Genomic DNA, 25,036 nt, shown 5'->3' with positions numbered 1-25,036 from the left:
TTTGATTTTTTTTACGCTGTTTGACAGGCGCGATGTCAGGTCGTTGTCTCTGAACGTTTATTCTTTCTTCATCCGGTCGATTTCTTGTTTTTTAGAGTTTTCATACACATGTTAATACAAAATTGGAAATATATATTTTTTAAATATTTGATCATTCCGAGATAAAAAAAAAGACTCGCGCGCTTGCCGCGCCGCCAACTTCCTCTGAGCGCTCTCGAATCAGGAAGTAGCTCGGTTAGCCAGCTAGCTAGTAAACACCTCAAATGGACGGTGTGTCCGAGTGAGCTTTTTTTTATTTTTTTATTTATATTTTTAAGTGTTTTTTTTTTTCTTTTTGTGGAGGAGAGGCAGAATGGGCGACGCGGCGAAAGTTGAGCGTCGGGAGCAGTTAAAGCGTTGGAGCGGCTCCTCTACAGACCGACAGCCTGCCGCGGCGAGGAGACGCTGGCGGGACGAAGAGGAGGACGGCCGGCGAGATGGTATGAAAACAACGCAGGACGCGGACCCACATCGAGTTGGCAGGCAGCACATCAAACGGAGGTGATTTCCTTACAAAAAACCCGACATTAACAATTCTTCTGATTCGTTTCAATCTACAGGAACCACACACGCCTTTTCCAGAGTTGCTCAATGCGCTTCTTACTCATCACGATCGGAAGGCAGAAAGCGGTGTGATGCAGAAGGTAGATCAGGGATAGGTTTTCTGATTCTTGGCTAGAACTTAGTCTGCCTGACTTTGGATAAACTCAGATTTCCCTGGTGCAGCATGTGTTAGGACAAAGTTGAACAGCTGTCAATCAGTTATGTTCATCATAGAAGGTGTTAATTAGCTGGTAGGTTCCTAATACTTGTAGTTCTTGAAGAACTGTGCTCCTGGAGAGCCCTGATTCTAAAAAACTATCCTCCTGGAGATCCCTGATACTGGCAAACCATGCATAGGTGCATTTCTGGCTCATCACGGTTCTCTTAGGATGAAGGTGGACCACTGTTAATTACTTATGTCCACCATAGAATGTGTTAGTTAACTGGCAGGCTTTAAATACTGAGCTTGGAGACTGATGCGTCTGGAGATCCATGCCCCTGGCAATATATTCTCTTGGAGAGCCCTGATCCAGAAGACTCATGCTACTGAAAAGCCCTGATTCTGGAGAACTATGCTCCTTTAAAGAACTGCGTTTCTTATTCATCACGATCAGAAAGCAGATGCAGTGCAATGTAGCAGGTATATCAGGAACAGGTTTTCTGCTTCTGATTTAGTCATCTGATGTCAGATAAACTTAGATTTCCAGATTTCCTTGGTGCAGCACAAAGGACAAAGGTGGACTTTTTTGCCCACCATCGAATATGTTAGTTAGCTGACAGGTTCGTAATACTGATCTTGGAGAACCGTGCTCCATGAGAACCATCATCCTAAAGACCCATACTCCTGGAGAGCCCTGATTCTGGAGAACCATTATTCTGGAGAACCGTGAATAACTTCGTTTCTTACTCATCACAATCGGGGATCAGAACGCAGCTGCCTTGCGATGCAGCAGGTAGATCAGGAACAGGGTTTCTGCCTCTGGTTTAGACCTTATTTGTCTTTAATGCTCTGTCTGACTCTTGATAAACTGAGATTTGCTTGTTGTAGGATGTGTTAGGACAACGGTGGACAGCTATCAATCAATTATGTCGAATATAGAATGTGTTAGCTGGCAGGTTCATAATCCTGATCTTAGATAAAAATGCTTCTGGAGAGCCCTGATCCTGAAGAACCATAAACAACTGCAGTTCTTACTCTTTACGATCAGAAGTCAGAAAGCATCTTGAAGAACCATGCTTCTGGTAAACCCTGATCCTGTAGAACCCTGCTCAATTTTACTCTTACCCCTGTTTTTTTTTTTTATCACACTGTTGCAGTGTATCTTTAAGTCAACATACTTTCTATACTATTTCCTTGTGCATCTGTCCATAGTTTTCAGTAATATGGTAGGTTTACTAGATAGGAGATCACTATTCCTTTTTCAACCTTTCTTTGGTGAAAGAAAGACACAAATCGATTTGACTAATTTCAAATGGTTAGACAACATTAATCATTTAGCTATTAGACATACAGGGCCCTATAGCTTTTCGGCACATAGACATCGCTGACAGTAGACCTTACTCCAAACACAACACAACAACTCATCTACCACATTGTCCTTGTTACCTTTTACCATTAAAAAAAATGGTAGCTAGCCTTCTGAAAGCTGCTCATGTCATAATCTATATTTTGTTCCCGAAAATCCAACCATGTGTTAGATATAACTTCTTGGCAGAAGCAGACAGATATTCGTTTGAAAATCTCCCAGAATCTGTGGTGGTATGAATTTTATTGTAGGGAAAATTTCACTCCCACAATATCAAAGTTGCCTTACCATGCTTTTGTCTCAGCCGACCAAAGAACCAGCCTGACTCCATGCACTCACGTTTGTGGTCAAATAAAAGTTGTTCTTCTGAAACGCCTTTCAAATAGTTTGCTGGCGACTAATTGCGGTTTTGGAGACTCTGTGACGCCAAAAATCTCTCACCAACTGTCAGGTTTAGAGACCTTGTTGTCTCTCTAACTATGTCCCTCAGTGTGCATGGGGAAAGAATGCACTTGAGTAATCTTCCAGAAAGGTTTCTTTACAGCTCTGGTTGATTCAAGCTTTAAAATGATTGCTCCAGCTATGGATATGGGGATTTTTAGGCATGTAGCATTCTTTTCTTTTTTTTTTTCATTTTATAAGCAGTTTTTCTGAATGCCAACTAACTGATGAATGACTGGGGAATGACACGCTTCTGGGAAGGCTTTCGGGTTTAGGAGCTCAGCTATTGGGATATGTGCTCATTCAGCCACAAGAGCATTAGTCCCATTAGACCCCAAAGTGAGATTTATCCAAAAGAAGGGTTGAGGTCAGGGCTTTGTGCAGGACACTCGACTTCTTCCACTCCGACCTTAAAACACCATGTGTTCATAGAGCTTAATTTGCGCACCAGCGCGTTGTCATGCTGGAACACGCTCGGGCCTCTTAGTTCCAGTGAAGGGAAATTATGATGGTACAAACATACAGTGGAAGAACCACTCATTTGTGGAAGAACCGCTCATATGTGTGATGGTCAGGTGTCTAAAAACCTCCAGACATTTCAGGTATGTTTTTTGTAAAAGAAAAGCCAATATTTTGGATAAACAATGACATTCGGAGTCATTTTAGTATACATTAGATTGGACTGGCTCTGTTACTGTGACAACTAATCAGCTTTTTTTCACCAGGAATAACTACCACGGCAAATTGAAAAGCTGAAGGAAGGGGTTGGGGGCGTCTACTCCACAGAAATGTGCGGAGCAAGCCTTAACAAGCTCTTAATGCAAGATTAGGCAGCGGAAAATATAAAGAAAAAAGTGTCAACATTTTTGCAGAATGAAACCCAATTATTCCTCAGTGCTCAGGATATGGAAAGTTAAATGACGTGCGGTTTACAGGTTATACATTGCATTAGCATTTAACCGCCTTAGTCAAGGCTTTGATGGAAAAATGTGAGGGAATTTATTATTCGGGCAGTAAAGCAATATTATTTGCACCTGTCTATGAGCTACTGAAGTTTCCCAGGTGAAAAACAGTCCAATTGTTTGTGATTGTAAAATCTTTATTCGATTCGCATGTCTCTATCTTGATAAAAATCACACAGGCTTTTTTTTTTTTTAACTTATCAAATGCACATTCCTTTGGCATTGTGTGTTTTTTCCTAACGCTTCCCTTTTCACCTCCATTCCTCTCTGTCACTTAGTTCCAATGAAATGTTTTCCAAGTGAAGTGAATGTAATAGTGTATCACATTCCAAATGCTATACATGCCAAGTGAGGGTTCTTTTCTTTTGTTTTTGTTTTTTTTTTGGTAATCTAATTGCTTTAATTTGTGCATTATTGTTTTTGAGACACATTCGTGTTCCTTTTGTTTATATGCTACAAACTGCTAAAAACACAAGAAGGGAAAAACAAAAGGCAAGAACACACAAGAATTGAGCAGGGAATTACTGGAAGAAAGTTCTGTGGAGTTCAAATTCGACAATTTTTGTCTCTAAAAGAAGAACTTATGTAAGACAGAACAGGAAAGAAGATTTTAGCAGACTGCCTCACACCCACAGTCGAACATGGAGGTGGAAGCTTAATGGTTGATGGGAATACAGAACCGACATGGCCTATTTTAACACCGTGCAATTCCGTCTGCACTGCGGCTAATTAGAACCAACCTCACCATACATCAAGACAATGACCCGAAACATGGAAAAATGGGCAATCGCAAGGATTTGAGCATTTGACAAGGGCGAAATTGTGATGTCTAGACGTCTGGGTCAGAGCATCTCCAAAACAGAAGCTCTTGTGGGCTGTTCCTGGTCTGCAGTGGTCAGTATCTACCAAAAGTGCCCCAAGGAAGAAACAGTGGTGAACCAGCGACAGGGTCGTGGGCAGCTGAGGATGGTTGATGCACGTGGGGAGCGAAGGCTGGCCCATGTGGTCCGATCCAACAGAAAAAAGAAAGAAGTAAAAGCTGTTAATGTTTGATGGGTCACGACTGTTTTGGCATCAAATAGGGGACCACGACAAGCAGTTCAAACATCGACGTAGATTTCCGCTTTACAAATCGGTTGTCTCTCCACATGGCTGAGACTTTTTTTTTTTTTTTTACTGATGTGGAAAAAGGTCAATTTTCCTTTTACAAATAGTGTTAAAAGTGATGATCATCATCACTTTTAACACTATTTGTAAAAGGAAAATTTATTCCAGGCCTATTTTTATTCTTTGTGTCATAATATTTATATAAAAAGATATAGCTTTTTATTTTTTATGTTTTTAATGTTACCTTTTGTTATAAAATTGTTGTAAATATCATGAAAAAAATTTTGTGATGTGATAATTGTGTTGTATGTCCAGCGAAATAAGAAAAGATCTCTAGAAACGAATATAGTTGTCATTGGGTGTGTCAGGAGACGTGTTCGGTTCGAGAGGACGGCAGAGTTCCTGGCTATCTGCGCCAGCGGTGACACGGAAGAGGCGAAGGTGATGCTGGAGGATTTGCAGGTTATAGGCAGCGAGGGCAAAGTGTCCCGAAAAGACGTGATCAACTGTTCCAATGCTGACGGAATCACAGCACTGCACCAGGTACGTGGATCATCAGCATGACATTTTGTTTGTGGGGTTCAAGCTGTTAAACATGATGTGCCACCGCCGGTCTAAAATAAATAGGTTTGCTTCTGCGTATCATTGCATTAAAAAAAAAAAAAAATCTTCTCAGGCCTGAAAGGATCAGTAAACACGAAGGCTGCGTTCCCGCTGTAAAGGAAACATAACCGGGGAAAACATGAATCCAGAACTAATGTGCTGTACTTCCAGAGAAAGTCGTCAAATAGATTTATCAGTCTCTACTTCACCTCTGTTATAGATGTGGAAAATAGAGCCTGTCGTTTGGTATGAACGCTGTATGCAACCATTAACCATGGTTAGATAAAAACCACAGCTTCATTTTAATTTAACGAATGAAATGCTGGTGTCTGAAAGCTTTTAGGTAGAAATATTGGGATGAATTTTCCCATCCACACCATTTTTCTTTTAGCTCCGAGACTAATCTTTACATAATTTAGATGTTTATTTTTATATTTACACACTTACCTAAAAAGCAGCTAGCTAAACATTAGTTACTGTAACTGTGGAGAGCAACACATACTAGCTACAAATCTGGCTAATAATCCTATAAGATTATTTTATTACAAATTATTATTACAACCCCAATTCCACAAATGTTGGGACGCTGTACAAAATGTAAATAAAAACAGAATGCATTGATTTGCCAATCATATAACAATAAGTTACACACTGAAATGGTTTCAGGTGTGTAGTTATGGACATTTTCTAGCCACAATCGACTTTCATTATACGTTTTTATCTACAAACACAAAATAGTTCATTGACTACATTTGGGGTAGATGGGAAAATTGTGTTAATGTATTTTTGTTTTGGTTTTTACATTATAAAATTTTTTTATTTTTTTTTTAAACAAGATTGTGTGTTGTTCCTCAGGCCTGCATCGATGGCAGTATTGAGGTGGTGGCTTTTCTCTTGTCGCATGGTGCGAACGTAAACCAGGTGGACAATGAGGGCTGGACCCCGCTTCACGTAGCAGCTTCCTGTGGGAACATGGAAATTGCTGAGTATGTACTTTACATCATGTTGCATAGCAGTGAGTGTATGTACTCTGAGGAGGAGTTTTATATTTGGCTTCCCCTGTACACCAAATAAATGTCAATACACCTAATTGACTGTTGAGTGTTTGGTCAATTTTTATGAAATCGTAAGCACCCGTAGTTATTTGTTGTATCAATAGTGCTTGATTTTCATGAGGCAGATTATGTTTTTACTATAGCATTGTTCAATATTAATCTGATTGGCCAGAAGATTGATTCATACAGGATTATATGAATGAACGATGACTGGTGAAGTGAACATTAGGACTGGTGAAGTGAACATTATGACTGGTGAAGTGAATAACACGATTATCTCTTCATCATAGCACCCGTTAGTCCTTTTTGTCCTCAAAGTTGATGTGTTAGAAGAGGGAAAAATGGGCAAGCGTAAGGATTTGAACAAGTTTGACAAATTGTGACGGCTAGACGACTGGGTCAGAGCATGTCCAAAACTGCAGCTCTTGCGGGATATTCCTGGTCTGCAGTGCTCAGTATCTGTCAAAAGTGATCCAAGGAAGAAACAGTGGTGAACCGGCGACAGGGTCATGGGCAGCCAAGGCTAATGCACGTGTGGAGCAAATGCTGGCCCGTGGTCCATGTAGCTCCAGAAGAGCTCCTGTAGCTCAAATTTACAAACACAGTGAATGATACTCTATGAATAATTCTGATATAGTTTTCAACCAAAATAAACACTTCAGGGTTTTGTGCTTTCTGTAACACATCAAGTGTGACTTGAGTCCAAGTCCCTAACTCTGATCCACATCTCTGGTTCAATGATGTGCAAAACCGAATATAATTAACAAATACGAAAGAATAGTCTGATTGTCATCTGTAGCTATTATGAAGACTGTCCATGCTGTCTGGGTCAGAGGGGGGGCTATACTATGTCTCCTCTGTTGTTAGCCAATCAGGGGCATCATGTATGTGGAAGAGGGTTGATAGCACTTTTCCGTTCAGTTATTGAATGAACAACTGCCTTGAAAGTTAATGAATTCAGTGAATAAGGCTACATTTTGACTTTGTGTGTATTAGATTCTTGCTGCAGAACAGCGCATCTCTGAGTTTGGTGAACTGTGATGGCGATGTACCATTAGACATCGCCGAAGACGAAGCCATGGAGGCGCTACTGCAGGAGCACACTCTGAAACAGGGTAAGTCCACAAGGGAGAGGGAGAGAGAAACAGAAAGCTTTTATTACCATGAATAGCTCATCTCCCACTCACCCAGTCATGCAGTGAATAATGAAGCGTTGTGATGCTGACGTCAAAGTCCAGACGTCACAAATACTCATGTGAGTGTTAGTCACTGCATTTGCACAACTGCGACACGTCTGCATTTTACAGAGCCTGTGTGTAAATGTGCTTTCAATCCACAAGCCAAAAATAATATTCACATTTTGAAATGTCACAAAGCGAAAAAAATTTTTTTTTACCCCAAACTTCCCTTAAAACAAACTGCCTGGACACGTACAGTGTCTGAAGTATGCGTCTTTACTTTTGCACTCGAAGGCAAGCTTATAGCTCGGAAGTTAGAATTATGCAATATGCGTAACTACATCAACAAACTCTTACATTATGTGGTTTCTGGCTTTGTTACATATCATCTATTATAATGAACAAGCCTAAACGCCTTCTCATAGCCATTTGAAAATCTGTCTCCTTCTCAACACTTAGACTTCATGCATGAGTAGGAGGTGTGGAGGATATCTCATTTGCATATTTAAATATATATTTGTTTATTACAGTATGTTTTTAGCATTTGTATGTCCAGATGATTCTGGTCAAGTGTATCTTGGCTTTGCTTGATTTGTTTGATTATTTATTGGTGAGTGTATATATAAATGGGGTCCTCCAAAGTTAATGTCACACTTTATAGTGAAAATGAGCAAAAATTGATATATTAAAAAAAGAATGACACTAGCCAATAGGCTCCTGTATGCAGAAGAGGGTAAACGGCACTTTTGTCCTTGGATTTACGTGTCTTGCATGTTAACTAGCAGTGCAACAGATCACAAAACTCACGGTTCTAATCACATAAGAGTTTTTAAATCTCGGATCGGATAATTTTTCGGATTAGACAAAAAATGGGAGGAGACAAATGTAATTTGCTTTTAATTTATTACAAGGAAAGTTACAGCAAGGAAATGCTCCCATACATGCGATTCAATATTGCGGCAGGCTTTTCAAACGCTATTGCTCCTTCGCTAGCCATTGTTGTTGACTGATAAACATGTCCCGCTCATGTTAACACGACTGCTCTGTGTAGTTAGGAAATGACTGAAAAAGCAATATCTTTCATTCTGTGATCGTTAAAAAAACGAGCAATTAATCTGCAGTTCACATGCCATGAGATGTGATTCGCACGGATCAACTGCGGTCTGTTGCACCCCCAGTGTCAACCTTTCACGTTTATAATGTATAATTTGAGACCTGACTGGTGGGTGGGGCCAAGTTGTGTGGACAGTGTGGTGAAAAGTGAAGAGTGAAACATGATGGTGGGTGCTGTAGTCAGAAAATCATTACCATTAGGAAGTTGATTATTTCCCAATAACTGCTCTTTGATACCACTTCGTCATTTTTTTTATTTCATCATTTTTTTGTTCGATTTTTATCTTGTTACATCATCTCACGATCGGAACGATCATTCCATTCTTCCCGTGCAGGTGTGGATGTCGAGTCAGCGAAACGCTTGGAGGAGGAGTTGATCATGTGTGATGCCCGCCGTTGGCTTACAGAGGGTGTGCCTGCTGACGTGCACCACCCCAGGACTAAAGCCACACCCCTCCACGTTGCAGCTGCTAAAGGCTACCTTGAGGCCATCAAGTAAGCAATGTTACTATTTGAATAAACACTTCAAACACTAGAGACTTAAAAACAGCAATGTATGTGGTAATACCTTGTGGCGTATTTAGTTGCTTGGGTGGGAAACCTTTGAAATGGTCTGGTAAGCACGTGATCGGACAGCTCTCTGATCTCTCTAAGAATAGCTGATGTTTGTTTCCTGCCTCATGCAAGAGACTTCCTGTGGAACAGGCCACAGTCGTCCTGCTGCTCTCGCTGAGGCTGGGAGTTGCCCTTCGCACTATAATGCATAGACCCTCACGTAAACAGGGTTTCTGAAGGGTCTCAAAAAGAAAAAAAATCTAAAGTTTAGGCTTTAAAAAGCCTTAAATTCAGTGTTCTGGGTTTTAAATAGTTTTAAACAAGTTCATTTTCCGATGTAGATGTAATGCAACCTCTAATGGTCATTGAAACGCTCATGCAGCACTTTAGAATGGTTTTGTTTGTTAGTTTCCGTTGGTGTTCTGTTCTTCACTGTATTACAACTACAATATGACCAACATGACCAACATGCTACAGCCAATCAGCTTTTTGTTATTATTTTCGTCAATAGTGGAGATGAAGCTGATTATACATGCCTTTATTTTTTTCTCTGCTGCTAAGCTCTTAACCAAGTCATCAAAGAGAGACACCAATTTTAATCACTTTACACTGGCTTCCAGTCAAATTTACAGTTCTATTTTAAATTGTTGTCTGTGTTTGGACAACAAGCGTCTGTGTCTATACAAATGAGTTATTGCAATCTTATAATTCCAGCAGGAATCTGAGGTCCTCCAAACAGATCTTACTAGTGGTTCCTTGCTCCAGATTAAAGGCAGAAGGTGACTGTGCCTTTGAGGTAGTTGCTTGCAAGTTGTGGAATGCTCTTCCCTTGAACTTCAGATCTGTGGACACTTAACAAAAAAAAAAAAAAAAAAGATCTTAAAACTTACCTGTTGAAATTGTTTGCTATTTTCTTTTGTGTATGTTTCTTAATTGTTCTCTTTTATCTTGGATGTAAAGCGCTTTTTGATGCTTGTTCCAGAAAGGTGCTATAGAAATAAAGTACTGACTCACTTACTTACTCAGGTACTTGGATTGTACCATAAATGTAAAAAAAAAAAAAAAAAAAAAAAGTATTTATTTATGGAGATGTGCAAGTATATTGATACTTGTCTTGGGGAATTTTTTCTTTTTTTTTTCTTTTTCGGACTAGTTTAAGGCCAGTTGCTATCAACGCATTTGTGTGTGTTTTAGATGTAATATATGTCTTAAATTTCATTCTTAGTGGTCTTAAAAAGGCTTACATTTGACTTGGTGGAACCTGCAGAAACCCTGGTACATAAAGCAGTAATATGCACTGGTTAAGCTTCTTATGTTTGCGGCACTTTCTAAAAAAAATAAAATAAAATGTGTACGTATGTTTTATGCGTTTGTCTCAGGTTGCTGTGTCAGTGCGGCCTGGATGTGTCTGCTAAAGATGGGGACGGCTGGACTCCGCTCCATGCTGCAGCTCACTGGGGTCAAAGCGAGGCCTGTTGTCTCCTCGCAGAGCAACTGTGTGACATGGAGGCCCGCAGCAATGGGGTGAGAGAAAAAGCGAGAGTGCAAGATAAAGTAACAGAGAGACAAATTCATTCCACTGGAGAGTCTCCGATCTTTTTTTTTCACTGAACCCAGATTACAATGAACAGACAACAAAAAGAGAAAGAATGAAAGAAAGGAAAAACTGTGCGCTACACAGACAGAGAGTAAATTTGTGCTAGACAGAGAAGGGGAATTGTGAGAGACAAGAGAGAGCTTGTGCTTGATGGAGTGAGAGCGTATTATAAATATGAGCAAAAGATTTAGGGAAAGAACAAAGAGAGAGAATAAGCGAGTGTTAAATAGAAAGAATGAAACTGACTGAAGGATACAAGTGTAAGAGATTGAGAAAGAAAGCACATTTAAAATAGTGGCATAAACCAGTATTAAGAATGTGTATGAATGAAATCTGTCATCCAGGCAGAGTAGTGAATATTTTATTCTCACTGATCTATGGGTGGGCGGGATAACATTATTTTCTCCCCTGTCAATCAGTTCGACACCAGCCAATCACAGGCTTTCCTGAGCTCATTGACAGAGAAAATGGCAGATCTCCGGTTGTGTTATGCTGCCCTGGGAATATAGCAGTTCACTCGACTTGAAGAAGACACTTTTGTGGTTGGTAGCTGTGGTGTGATAGGGGAGTGCTAGCTAGTAGGTGAGAATTAGCAAATTAACAAATTAAGGAAGTGTGTTAAGTCATAAACCATGTAACCGCAGATTATGGTGATCAGATAGCTATTACAGATCTATTGGAATTACAAATCGTTTATTTTTTATACTGGGGAAAAAAATGGAAGATGTTTTTTTTACTCGCTCTACTTGATTGTCAGTTATTTCATAATCTCTCATAATTGGGATTGTTGAAGGACAAAAGCTTAAACTGTGATGGAGAACTTCTGCAAATGACAAAAGAGAATGAGAGGCGGGTAAAGAGTGGCAGTGCTATAGATAAAGTGTGAGACTAAGGAACTGAGACAGACAGACAGACTGACAAACACACAAGCCAAAGGGTGGTGAAAGCTGTGCATATAGAACATAACAGCTGAGGAGCGAAAGACACTGACCGCTAAACAGAACGTGAGAAAAAAAGGGGGTTTCAGATAGCATTGTATAGACAAATTGAGACCGCCGCAAATGTAGACCAGAGAAATAAAAAAAGGGCAGAGAGAGATGGACAGCTAAACAGAACGAGAGAAGGACGGCTATACAGTAGTAGAATAAGGGGCATGGATCGAGTTGTTCACTGAACGAGAGAATGACGACTAGGCACAATAGAGAGATACAGAGAAAGAGAAACAGGGAATGTATCTGAACTCTATCTAGGCCGAAGTTGGATGAGGAGCTAGAGAGGGAATGGAGGAATGAAACAGAGAAGATGGAGACTAAAATGTTTCTTGAAGCCAGTAAAAAAAAACAACATGCATTAACATGCAGTTTCACCTCGGAGCGAAGCCGATATTAGTCAGCTCCGCCAAAGTGAGCACTTTAACACACTGTAGCTTGTGCAATTGTGCAGCAGAAAGGATGTGTGTAGGATGTGTGTCGGTGCCCTTCTGTGCCAAAGAGCTCACCACACTAATGCTTAAGCAGGCTGCACCCACACAAACACACACACACACACAAAACTTCGCTTTGTAAGCTGCACCCACATGAGTGGGAATTGCATGAGAGGGTATTTTTGTGTGTGTTGGTTATTGAGAAGTAAACAGTGTGCATTATTAATATACATGCCAAACCTATACCACTTAATTTTAACTAATAAGCTGGTATAGCATGGTGTTTGGTTGAATACTAGTTCATTAGTTTATTAGTTGGTTATTTTTACTTGACGACGCAATAACATTAATATATTGCGTCTCAATCGTAACTTAAGTCTTGACTAATAACAAATCTATTACAATATTGAGTAAATCACAAAATACTGCGTTCTGATGTTCAAAATCGGAGATAAAAACAGAGGGTTACTTTTAATAGTAGCCAAATCTCTTAATTTCGCTGGCGCAATAAAACGCTTGTATCGGTGCCCCTTTTTTGCTTTTTCGAAAGCCAAACTGTTACATAATTAGACATAGGAGCTACTCATAAATAGAACAGAAATGAGCCAAGTGTCTCATAACATCTTATACGCACGTACAAATTCACTGCAGTAGGTAATTAGATATACTATTAGTGTCGTATGGGCTCTTGCGCAGATATTCGTTTCGTAAAGAATATGCTGATTTACTGCGCCACAAAAGGAGCTGCAGAAATCCTGGTCACACCACGCATATAGAATCAGTCTCTAGTATTGGACTCGATGGAAGCCCTTTCTCCCAAAATGAAAAAAAATTATAAAAATAACTGAAATCACTTCAGAACCTGTGTTGTGGTCTGATGAGAGAAAATTGCAAGGTGAAGCATGGTGGTGGCAGAATTTTGCTATGAGGCTGCTTTTCTTCAGCTGATATCATGTTATCATGTCATGATGAAAGGAATCACTGGATAAAAAAAAATAACAATCATACAATTTCAACAGGAGTGCGTACACCTTTTGTATTCTATTGCAGAGCAGAACCGATTTTTTTCATGGGTGGTCGGTTAAAATATGCATATGTGACATTAATTATCATGCATGTAATTGTATGTTAAAGTGGGACAATGACTGTAAATATGTATATTAGGGTCAGACTCCGTTCGATGTGGCTGATGAAAGTGTGGAGGCCTTGCTGGAGGAATTATCGCAGAGACAAGCTAGTGTAAGACACTCCACACACGCACGCACGCACACACACACACACACAAGAACAGACGATGACAAGTTTAATGTTTCTTTACACAGAATATTTCAATAAATAGAACTAAAATATATGAAAAATAAGAGATAAGATCAACTAGTGTCAGGATTATATTGAATGGTATTATATCACATCAATATTACATTAGATCAGATATTATTCATAATATTTCAATATTAGATTAGATTAGATGTCAGACTGCTGTTTTGGGTAATATTATATAATGCTGGATCTTATGTTTGAATTGTTGTAATATATTTGCATTCATATAAATCCGTGCTGGAAGTGATCCCTTTTGGCTGCTTATCCGCAATTTATTTACAGACGGTTTGTGTGTTTTTCTTTGCAGTGGCGAACCGAACAGGACATTAAGGATAAACAGAACGCACAAGCGGCCGCAAACGGCAACGCTGGCAAAAAACGCAGGTTAAAACGCCACCTGGCACCTTATTCGCTGTTTATTCGTATCTGTTCAAATCGCAGTATGTCTTTATTTATTTATTATTATTATTCACGGGTCTTTCTCTCTCTCTGTCGTCTCTGTCAGGAGCTCGGTGTGTAGGATGAGCAGCCGAGAAAAGATGAGCGTGCAGGATCAGTCAAAGGAGCGAGGAGTCTCTGGAGGCCTGGAGCTAAACGAGGAGAGAGAGAGCAGTCCCGGTAAAGTTGTATTTACAGATGCGACACAACAGTTACCAGCACCAGCCTCAATGAATTCATTTTCTGAGTGTTCTAAAGTTCTGCTCCAATCACAAATCAATTTTTCAATATATTTTTTATCTCAATTGCTTTGATGCGTTTCTGAGACCAGAAATGAAATTCACAAAAACAACTTGTTTAACCTCCACATCATGTAGTCACTTTTTCAATTGTTTGTCATGTTGTTCAAAATATATTATACTGCTTCTCACTATAGTCTTAACCCCCGAAACATCTAGGTATCAAGTCATTGCTTAAGTCAGTGAATGCAATATGGTTATTATATGGTTAAACCAGTTGTCGTAATGTGTCGAGCTTAAATTTCTATGAAACTTCACTAATGAAGGGGAGTGTATGGCATCGAGATCAATCAATGATTAACTCTTTCTCTAAAATAGGTCAAAGGTAAATCTTGGGAACCTTCAATTGATAAGCACATACATACAAATATAGCAGTATATAGCAAAACACAACATTCCGATTTCTAAAAATGGATGAACAACCAGAAAACAAACGAACATTAGTACAGTACAGGAAAAGTGTGAATCCTGTTCAGTCTCTTGCAATCAGCATCCCACATACAGCTTTAGAAACTCATAGATTCCGTACAATCATTGTAATCCATTGTAAACGACGGACATCAGGAAATAGTGAAACCGTCATCCAGACGACATCTTGTTTGTAAACAATGACAATGACCTGTCATTCTGATGGTTATGATATGTCTATTGACAAATACTTACTTTTGAGAGATGAACTGAGTATTTAGAGAAAACTATAGGCTTTTGCAAGAAATCTATTGTGTGGTGCTGTTTGTACAATATATCAGGAATGCACTTTATTAAGAAAACTTATGTATTGAAGTATTAGTTCCTTTGATCATGTTACTTATTGTGTATTAATGCTTTAATTAAGTTTGCTCAGGTAAATTTAACTAAATTACTAAGGAATAAAACTCAATAAGGTGTGACGAGCTGCCATAAGGAAATAGTTGTCAGAAATCTCAACTTTCCAGCTTTAACTCTGACTGTAATGAGTTGTGTCTGGAAGCTCCATCCACCCTCACAGAAGACTCCACATTATTATTAATTGCAAACTTTAATATATCGTGACGTTAAATGTTACCAATATTTAAAGCCTGCTATAAAAGGGGTCCCCAAAGTTTTCCCTGTGAGGGCCACATAATTTTTCTTTTCTTTAATGAGGGGAAATAAATATGTATATATTCGTTAATAAGTATTCATTGTATAATTAATAAATAATAAATTGATTCACCTCTAGAGGCCGCTCTCGTAATAACAGACCCAGAAGCCGGAAAAACTATCTGTATGTATTTTTGCTGATAGTTCCAGGAATTAACTATCAGTGCTTTGACCTCTATTAATAACTAAGGAAAATTTCAGTTTAAAAGGTAATCATTATTATCAAATACAGATAAGATATGCGTAAAACATTTTTTTTTTTTTTTTATTTAAAAAATATGTCTCTGGCATTGTTCAGAGGGCCATTCCAAATGTGGTGGTGGGCCATAAAATTTGGGGCCCCCTGCCATATGGCATGACCCGCAATCCAAGTTAATTAGCAGTATAAGTGTATGATGTAGGTCATGCTCACAGCATCTGAGCCTCAGACTGGTGGTGATGTCATAATGAGAGAAAATGTGATTGATCAGATTGTACAAATTGAGGATGAAATCAGCGAATTGATATCGAACAGCATGACGGCGGGGGGAAAAATCTGTGGATTCTTGATTCGTGGTTTTCTGAAGTTGTGTGTTTTTTGTTGGGTTTTTTTTATCTGATGTAGAGACTTCCGTGGTGTCGAGCCCAGATACAGAAAGCATCACTACCTCTACAGTCAGCCCTGCTGACAAGGTAGCGTGTTCCATTAAATACACTAAACTATCTGCTCTATGTTGTGTATTGGTATCATATAGGAGTACATTTCTTGTTTATTTATAGCATATTTGTACTTACTGAACATCTGGCATCTGATGTTTGTGTATGATTTTTTTTTTTCCCCCCCAGACCCCTGAAGAAAAGGAAGCAGAGGAGAGAGAGCATGAGCGAGAGAGCCGTACTGCTCGTGTTCCTCCCACTCTGCAAAGAGTCGACTCGGCCCCAGAGAGTCCCAGCGGTCCCTCTACTGACGGAAAGAAGTAAGAACACCACCTACACACCAGCTGCTTGGCAGAAACAGGCTTTTATGCACATTGTCCATTCTGTGAACTAGTGCATTTTGATCTCTTGTTGCTGTAATTAGTCATAAAATATGTCCAGATTTTACTTTGAATCTGTAGTGATGCACCTGTCTTTATCAACGTTCATCCATATCAACAGGTACCAGGCACCATGCCGAGATGAGGAGTCAGAGTCCCAGAGAAAAGCTCGTTCTCGACTCATGCGGCAGTCACGACGCTCCACTCAGGTATTATTCAAGTAAAGTAGATGGACACCTATTATACATGTTTTACATTCTTTAGATCATGTAAGTAGGTACAGAATTGGAGAACTAAACACTGTAAGGTATACAGTATGTGTATTCCAAATCATGAAAACTATAAGGGTGTGAAAAAAAAAAGATCGCACACTTTTTCAACACCTGTGGTTCCAGAGGTTTCTTTTACTTAGAAAGCAGGTAGTTCTACATGAATTTAGACATTGAGCACCACCATATATCCAAAATGCCATGCTCCTCACTTCATAACACCTCTGCAGATTCGCCTGTGATACTGGTAGTCGATTTAGGCTTCTCATATGTAAGCATTGACTCACGGTCACCCCTACCACAATATTCGGGGTCACCCCTACCCTGAAGTAATAGTTTTGGCCTCCCCTGAGCCTCAACAGAGCCTATGATCTCAACTGTATTGAGTCTGTCAGGGATTACATTTGGAGATTGAAGGATCTGAGGCAGCCTACATCCACTGTAAAACTGTAGTAGTTCTCCAAGATGTTTGGAACATCCTACCTGCCGAAATTCATCTACTTTGAAGAATGGATGCTGTTTTTGGGGCAAAGGGTGCTCATACCAAATCTTTGGTTTGATTTAGATTTCTCTGCTGTTCATTTACTTTCCATTTTTTTTTATTTATTAAAATAAACTCAACATTTCTGTTTTCTATTTAAAGCATTCTTACTTTACAGCATTTCTTTGTGAAAGTGCTTAAATATTTTCCACAGTACCATGTTCGTTTTTGATCCCACCTTTGTGAATGTTCTCATCGAAATCTTTTTATGACCATTTTTCCCCACAAACTCTGCATTCACTGTTTCTTTTTTTCAGTGATTATTGCATAGTATATATTGTATATATATTTGTATAAATATAGTGTTCTCCTTGTGTTTTTGTCGGCAGGGAGTGACCCTAACTGACCTTAAAGAGGCAGAGCGAACCGTTAATAAGACAAATGAACCTCAGCCCAGTCTTCAGACCGTCAGTCCTGTTGTCACAGTAACGCCAGCAGAGAGAGGTACGCGAATATCAACAAGGCACAATAATGGACGCGAGTTTTAGTCAAACTCGCTCAAATCCATACGCTTGCTCATTTTTCCTGCTTTGAGGACAAAATGTTCACCTGCTGCCTAATAAATTATAATGTCATAATGTTATGCCTCATCTGTGTATAGTAACAGAGGCATTGTTTTTTGACACAAAAAGAAAGTCATTTCAGTTTCAACCTGGAAGCTAACTGTATTGCTATATTCGTATTAGTATATTAAATTAAATGCATTGCTACTAATTACTAAGCACCGTTGATTTATAAATGTTCACCTGCAGACACAGAGCCTGTGAAACCCTCTACCCCAGAGGGAGATTCCAAACTGGGTGTGAAAGAACGTCGTAGATCGAGGAGAGAGAGACGTTCCACCGGCATCACCACACTTACAGGAGAGGTGAAAAGCAAACACACACACACACACCCCCCCATTGATGTGTTGTACATTTTGCAGAGATTTGACAGCACACGCTTTAATAGAAATGAGGTTTGTGGTGAGCAGAAGACTCGTGAACCACATTCAAACTGAATGATCTACACAAGCGCTAACAGACTCTAACTTACCAGAAGTGGCTCAAAAATAGCAGGTTTCCTCCTACACCTTGTATATTGGTCTCTGCACTAGTGGATGGATAAAAAACAAACAAACGTAACACTATGTAAATTTTATTGTTAAATTAAACTTTTATTTGATCAAAATAAACTCCAAAAAGAAGTTCTAGCAATCAGCTATTGGTGCCGATTAATCAGAGAAACCTCTTAATATTTCTCAAATTTTCAAATAAGTTGATAACATTTTGGTTAACTGGAGCATCTGCCCTAAAATATAGTCTGAGATGAAAGTCAAATGTGGCTTCTCCGCATCTAGATGATATAATCTTCTATCTATAATATTATTATTATTATCATATTTCTATTATCTCAGTTGCACTAGTCAAGTTCACCTATTTTATCTTATTTGCTAATGCAAGCTACCAAAAGGTTTGTTGATGTATTGTACACTTTGAGTTACTCTGGATAAAAGTCAGTTGAATGTAATTGCAGCATTTCTGAATCAATTATAATAATAAAAACACTGTAAACACTGTATGCTGTGTATAAGCTTTTTTTTTTTTTCTTGTCTTAGACAGAGGATCTGGATGTGAATGAGCCTACGCGTGCAGATGGCACATTAAGGTTTTTGTCTCTTCCTTGTCTACAGTCATATATATATATATGTATGTGTGTGTATGTTCTGTATATTACAGCATTTCATGTGCATTTTAGTAAATTATTTTCATGTTGCCACAGTGAAGCTCAGGCAGGAGATGCAAGATCATTATTATCACTGGATTTTAGAAAGGTACAACTGAATATTTTAAAAAGTTTTAACCGCTTGCCAAGATGTCGAGATGAATTAAATGTCTGCCTGTTTTCTCATCTCTGTCTGTGCAGCTGTATGTGGAGGTGTTGAAGGACAACGGTTGTTTGAGAGAGAAGCTCCAGGAGACACAGCTGCAGCTCAGCGAATGCAAAGTGGAGCTCGAGCGACTCAGACAGGTCTGTTTCATGTTTCTATCATTAGCTATTCATATAAATAGTCTTTTTTCCTATAAATCATTAGTTATGCTTGTATGCATGTGTATGTAAGAAAAATACATAAAAATGCATACAAGCATAACTAATGATTTGTAGGGGATAAGATTAGATGCCTGAAGATATCAATATAGTTATCAAGCAAACCAACATTTTTAATGACATTCAGGCATCTAATCTTATTTGTTCCTAATAAGACATAAATTACAAAGTAAATTTAAACTAGCTTGAGGTTCTGCCACACAAATCTTGCGTCCCAAAATTTTTTGGAAAACAGAGCTTAGTTAAATCTATGTGAAACACATATTTCTAAATGATTGCCACCCTCTAGTGGACAGCAGCGTGTTTGCATGTTTAAAACAATTATATGTTGCGTGGTTCTCTGTTGAATTTCAAGAGCTTTTTATATATATATATATATATATATATATATATATATATATATATATATATATATATATATATAACAAATACCTAAAAGTCCCACTTAGATAATTAACCATGCTCCGCTAAACTTGCAGAAATACTCAATTATATATTCCTCTTTTACTGTCACTATAACGTGTGTGTTTCTGTACTCAGAGCCAGGAAAATGGTTGTGACCGCCCTGCTCTACTGGAACTAGAGAGATTTGTAAGTAAATTTTTGGCCTCGCTTCAATTTCAGTGCAATCCTCTTTTTCCACTTCACTTTGAGCCAATTGTCTCATATTCTTAACTTTTCTCTGATGAGTTCCTATAAGTTATGCACTGTTTACTTGTGATGTATTGAACAAAGCAGTATATGCAGCCCATCATCACTGTAGTGTGAGTACATGGACAACGAGCGGAAAAAAAATAACTTAGGGCACCTAGTGACCACTTAGTGAAGATGGCAGAGACTTTTCAAAGGGTTAAGCATAGGAAATTGAAAACATGGTCTATGAAGTCATATTACAGGCAGTATAATCACTGAAATCATGTTCTAATGTAAATGAATGTTACTGAGATACATGAGGTAAAATATTACTCCAGTAAACATGCTTCCTTTAAACATTCACAAGTATTTGCCTTTGAATATACTTAAGTTTTCAAAGTACTGTGATTTATTATGGCTATTTTTTTCATATTATCATTTTTGTCACAAGACTCTTTGCTTAATCAACTCTGATCCATATCTATTAAAGTTATCATGAGCCAAAAAAGAAAAAACGTGCAAATAAGTCCACGGGTGTTGTGGCAAGTTAGCATTGAACTTGAACTCCTGTTGAACTTGATGCTGAACTGTATGTTGGTGATAAGTGGACGCCACCAAGCGCCAGCAGAGCTGAAGATGTTGAGGTTTTCGTTGGGAGTAATGAGGATGGACAGGATTAGAAATGAGTTTTTTTACAGGGACAGTGCATGTAGGACATTTTGGAGACAAGGTGTGATTGAAATGGTTTGGACATGTGCAAAGGAGGGACATTAGGTATATCAGTAGGAGAATGCTGAGGATGGAGCCACCAGGAAGGAGAAAATAAGAAAAACCAAAGATGTTTATGGATTTGGTGAGGGAAGTCATGCAGGTAGTTGGTTTGAAAGAGGCAGATGTAGAGGACAGGGGTTATGGAGACTGATAATCTGCTGTGGCGACCCCTAAAGAGAGGCAGAAGAAAACCTTGCTGTGACTCTGTTCAGTTCCAGTTCTAGAATTCCAGATGCTTCTAGGTATACATTTTAAAATATCTGTTTATGTAAAGTCCAGGCATATGCAGTTACTTTACAAATGATAGCATGTTAAAAAGTGTTCATTAAACTTCTATCAGGTCTGTAACGCCTTCTGACCAATCAGAATCGAGCACTGTGGTATAATGAGTGTTTGATCAGTATGGAAATGCTAGGCTAAATCCGCAGGAAAGGTTAACATAAAATAAGCATAATGTGTTGGGTTTTTAAATGATGTTTTTGTGTGTTAAAGGAGAAGAAAGCACTTGAGAGAAAAGCAGCAGAGCTCGAAGATGAACTTAAGGTGAATGTGTTGATATGATTACTGTACCTTTTTTAGGGTATTTATTGCAAAACAATTATAATAATAAATCAATTAATCCTCACACCACACAGTCAATCCTGTACTTACATTCTTCTCCCCACAGGTTCTTATTGATCTACGTGCTGATAATCAGCGGCTGAAAGATGAGAACGCTGCTCTCATTCGAGTCATCAGCAAACTTTCCAGATGAGCCCTTCACTCCGTCACTATTTACTGAAAACCACAAGGTGGCAGCACTGCCCATCTCTTTACCCAGAATAAACTGGAAGAACGCTCTTCTCTTTCTGCCTGGCCATGACGCACTGCATTGTCAGTTACGTGTGTGTGTGTGTGTGTGTGTGTGTGTGTGTGTGTGTGTGTGTGTGTGTGTGTGTGTGTGTGTGTGTGTGTGTGTGTGTGTGAGTGAGTGAGAGAGTGCGTGTGTATGTGTGTGGGCTGGTGGGTAGGTTGGTGGGTGTTCTCTCACCCCTCGGGTGGCTAAACTACTGTTCTCCAGATGAACCTGCACACAAAGGTGAACAGACCTAGCCGCAGCACAACCCTCAGTTAAACAGCACACCAAGTCTGATCTTACCAGGTCTGATCTTACCAGGTCTGAATTTGCCAGTTTTGAATTCACCAGGTCTGATTACACCAGGTCTGAATTCACCAGGTTTAAATTCACCAGGTCTGATTACAGCAGGTCTGATTTTGCTCGTTCTAGGTCTCAAGAACAGTAACACGTTACTTGAACTCGTTGTCACAAGACTGATCATAACATAGTCATAACCACAGTTGTAATTATACAGTATCACCAACAATATAACAGTGTCATGTTACAATTATCAGTAATTATTATTATAGCTGTCTTTTTATTATTATTTTTTGGATCAGATGTTTGCAGTGTACAGTGGATTTTGAGTATCTGAAAGAAATCAGTAGTTTGTCAGTTCCCTCACTGTAATTGTTGTGTAACTCATTCACAGTGAGCTGTATGGTGACCGTATATCGATAGCAAGGTAGTTTTAGCTTTAGACTTTACAGAAAATGTACTTTACTTTGTGATAGGCCGCATCATTATAAAATCAAACTATTGATGATTGTTTGCCTCTCATATATATGACATAACATCTGCCATAAAATAGCCACTTTGACGGTTGCCATCTGATTTTTCATACATGCCGCTATTTCATCGCTGTAATATTTATTCAAGATGGCATACGGCTGTGTTCATGACCATTTATTGTCAGTATTATGACGTAGGGTTCACGTAACGTGTTACCCGAAGTACATACTTGAAGTACAGCAGGATGGAGAAGAAATGCAGGGTGCTTATGTTCCATATATTTAATTACATCTCCTTTTTTTTTTTTCTCTCTCTCTTTCTCTCTCTCTTGTGCACTGTTCTTATTATAATTTTTTTTACCTTGTAGTTTAACTGAAAAAAAGCCAGTACATGGTTGCCAGTTTATATTATTATTCGCTTTAGACGTGTGTATCCACTGTAGCTCGTAGTTTATACTCTCACAGTCTTGGACACCAGAGGGCACGGCCAATCATCAGCTTTTAGGACAAGACCAAAAAAAAAAAGGTCCTGATTTTGCAGAGCGACAGGCCGTCTGGGGATCAGATTTTTATTTAGTTTTTATTTTTATTACATATGACAAAATTTCTTTGCATTTTCATCAACTTACCTGTGTACATAATATTAAAGGAGCAGCGAGTAAAAAATTATGATGAAAAAACTGTGATGCATGAAATATAAAGCAGGGGCTTCATATATTTTCTTTGGAGTTTTTTTATTTATTCTGTTTACATCTTTCTGGTCCAAATATCAGCTTCCAGAAATCCACCTGCACCCACACACATTGCTGCTCAGGTTTTTCCATTAAAAACTAATTTTACTTTCTTTTAAAAAGAAATAGCAAAGGGGTTATAGTTTGTTTGCGGGAATTTATTTTTGTTTATTTGAGGGAATAGAAAGATCTTTTATAATTAAGTATAACATTTTAGCAATTGAGTTTTCCTCAAGAACAGCAGAGGGCACTAAAAAATACAAAACTGCTCCTTTAATGTTACTTCTAAAGGCGTAGCTTTCTGCTGTAAGCCAGCATAGTTAGAGGAGGTCAACTGTTGCATAATTAAAGCCTGTAGTCAGTGTGCAGGCATGTTGGGTAAATAATTGCATTAGTATTTGTAAGTTAGAAAAATGTGCTTTCCGCGTATTTTATGTGAAAGAGCCATGTTTACATTATAAAACTCAACACGATGTAGTGGACGATTAATACTGGTTTATAAAAGTATTTTAGCAGACCAAAACAATTAGCAAAGCTGTTTAGTGGGGTTTTTTTGTAGTCATGGACCCTAGTTGTGGAAAACTCGGTTTCTGTATCCAATACTCGGTTTCAGTTTATCCAATCATGAGCATTTGTTTTTGGGTTTTAAAAACAAAAGGTATAGTGCCAGAGGACATAAATAGCAGTTTTCACAAAATAGATTTCATTTTGTTACATGACAGCACTGTTTACAAACCAAAATGTTTACAGACAGTTAGATATGTGCCCGTTCGGATAACCTTCTTAATAGCACTATACAACTGGATAAAGGTTAAATATTGGATGCTGTTGCTATTCAGTGACGGTAGCTGTTAGCAGAAGGGGCGGAGCCATTAGAGGAAGCTGATCAGTTAACAATTAAGACTACCATGTGAGGTTTGTCAAGCGGAGAAATGTAGTTGTAATGTCACATGATCCAAATATGATAATCGTTTTTTTACCCGAAGCCCCGCCCTCTTTTAATCAGTGCAAAGCCTACCGCTCGCTCAGCAAAATCGGGACAGCACTTGCATTGTTAGACATAAGAGATGCAAACGTGCCAAAATCTGAAGCTCCTCTCATGCATGGCTACTGGTGCTACGCTGTTGAGAATGGGGGCTTTCTCTTTCTTTCTCTCTTTCTCTTTCTCTCTCTCTCTCTCTCTCTCTGTGTCTCTCTTTCTCTCAGGACAAGCTTAGATCAACACTGTACTCGAGCACACTGCTACTGTATGTCGGACCAAACAGTCATTGACATGGTTGCTGTTTCTCAGCGAGCGAGTATTTATTAGTGTATGTGATGTTTTACAGAGCCCGTGTCCTGTGCCAATGGTGGTGTAGGGATTTAATATTTTTGTCATTTATTTTCCAAGAGGAGAAAGAGGAGGAATGTTTATACTGTGAGTCCTGCTCTCGAAAGAACAGGCGCTTTATAAGGTCAAAGCTTTTGACAGTTCTTCGTGTTTTTTTTTTTGTTTGTTTTTTTTTGGTTGTTTTTTTAATTGCTCCTGTTTTATTAATATTATTTTTAAGCCAATGCATGCCAAGATTGTATTTCGACAAAAAAAAAAAAAAAAAACGTGCCTTTCTATATATCTATTTTAATATTTCAATGTTGCTCAGTTGAAAAGCTCCGGGCTCGTTGGCTCGGCAAAGCTCCGATAGACTCCAAAAGATTGTGCTGTCCTTCAAAAACACATCCAGCCGTCGACATTCTGTGAAACGGCCAATAAAATTCAATGGAAACCGATCATTAGTATTGCGTCGTCTTCTGCTTCTTGTCTTTTAGCTTGTTTCAATTTAACACTTTCATGGAATGTGGAACTATTTGCCCCATAGTTTAATGTTTATATTGATAAAGATATAGATATAAATTATCTACAGTGAGGAAAATAAGTATTTAAACACCCTGCTATTTTGCAAGTTCTCCCACTTAGAAATCATGGAGGGGTCTGAAATTGTCATCATAGGTGCATGTCCACTGTGAGAGACATAATCTAAAAAAAAAAAATCCAGAAATCACAATGTATGATTTTTAAAC

General features: G+C 38.7%; 1 protein-coding gene across 1 annotated transcript; it reads left to right on the top strand.

Moving 5' to 3' along the window:
* The first annotated feature begins 29 nt into the window (after nt 1–29).
* ppp1r12c (protein phosphatase 1, regulatory subunit 12C) lies at nt 30–24,745 on the top strand. The gene is made up of 20 exons (XM_046871672.1): nt 30–540; nt 4,987–5,161; nt 6,077–6,207; nt 7,273–7,391; nt 8,903–9,062; nt 10,502–10,646; nt 13,307–13,381; nt 13,770–13,846; nt 13,968–14,080; nt 15,926–15,993; nt 16,147–16,277; nt 16,459–16,546; nt 17,477–17,591; nt 17,900–18,015; nt 18,745–18,794; nt 18,909–18,960; nt 19,053–19,157; nt 19,776–19,826; nt 21,132–21,182; nt 21,307–24,745. The coding sequence occupies exons 1-20, from the start codon at nt 353–355 to the stop codon at nt 21,391–21,393; spliced, it is 2,097 nt and encodes a 698-aa protein (XP_046727628.1). The 5' UTR covers nt 30–352; the 3' UTR covers nt 21,394–24,745.
* Nucleotides 24,746–25,036: the final 291 nt, after the last annotated feature.

Source organism: Silurus meridionalis, chromosome 1 (assembly GCF_014805685.1).
Source record: "Silurus meridionalis isolate SWU-2019-XX chromosome 1, ASM1480568v1, whole genome shotgun sequence".
In the NCBI taxonomy this organism is placed as follows: Eukaryota; Metazoa; Chordata; class Actinopteri; order Siluriformes; family Siluridae; genus Silurus; species Silurus meridionalis.
This window is presented reverse-complemented; position numbering and strand designations above follow the sequence as displayed.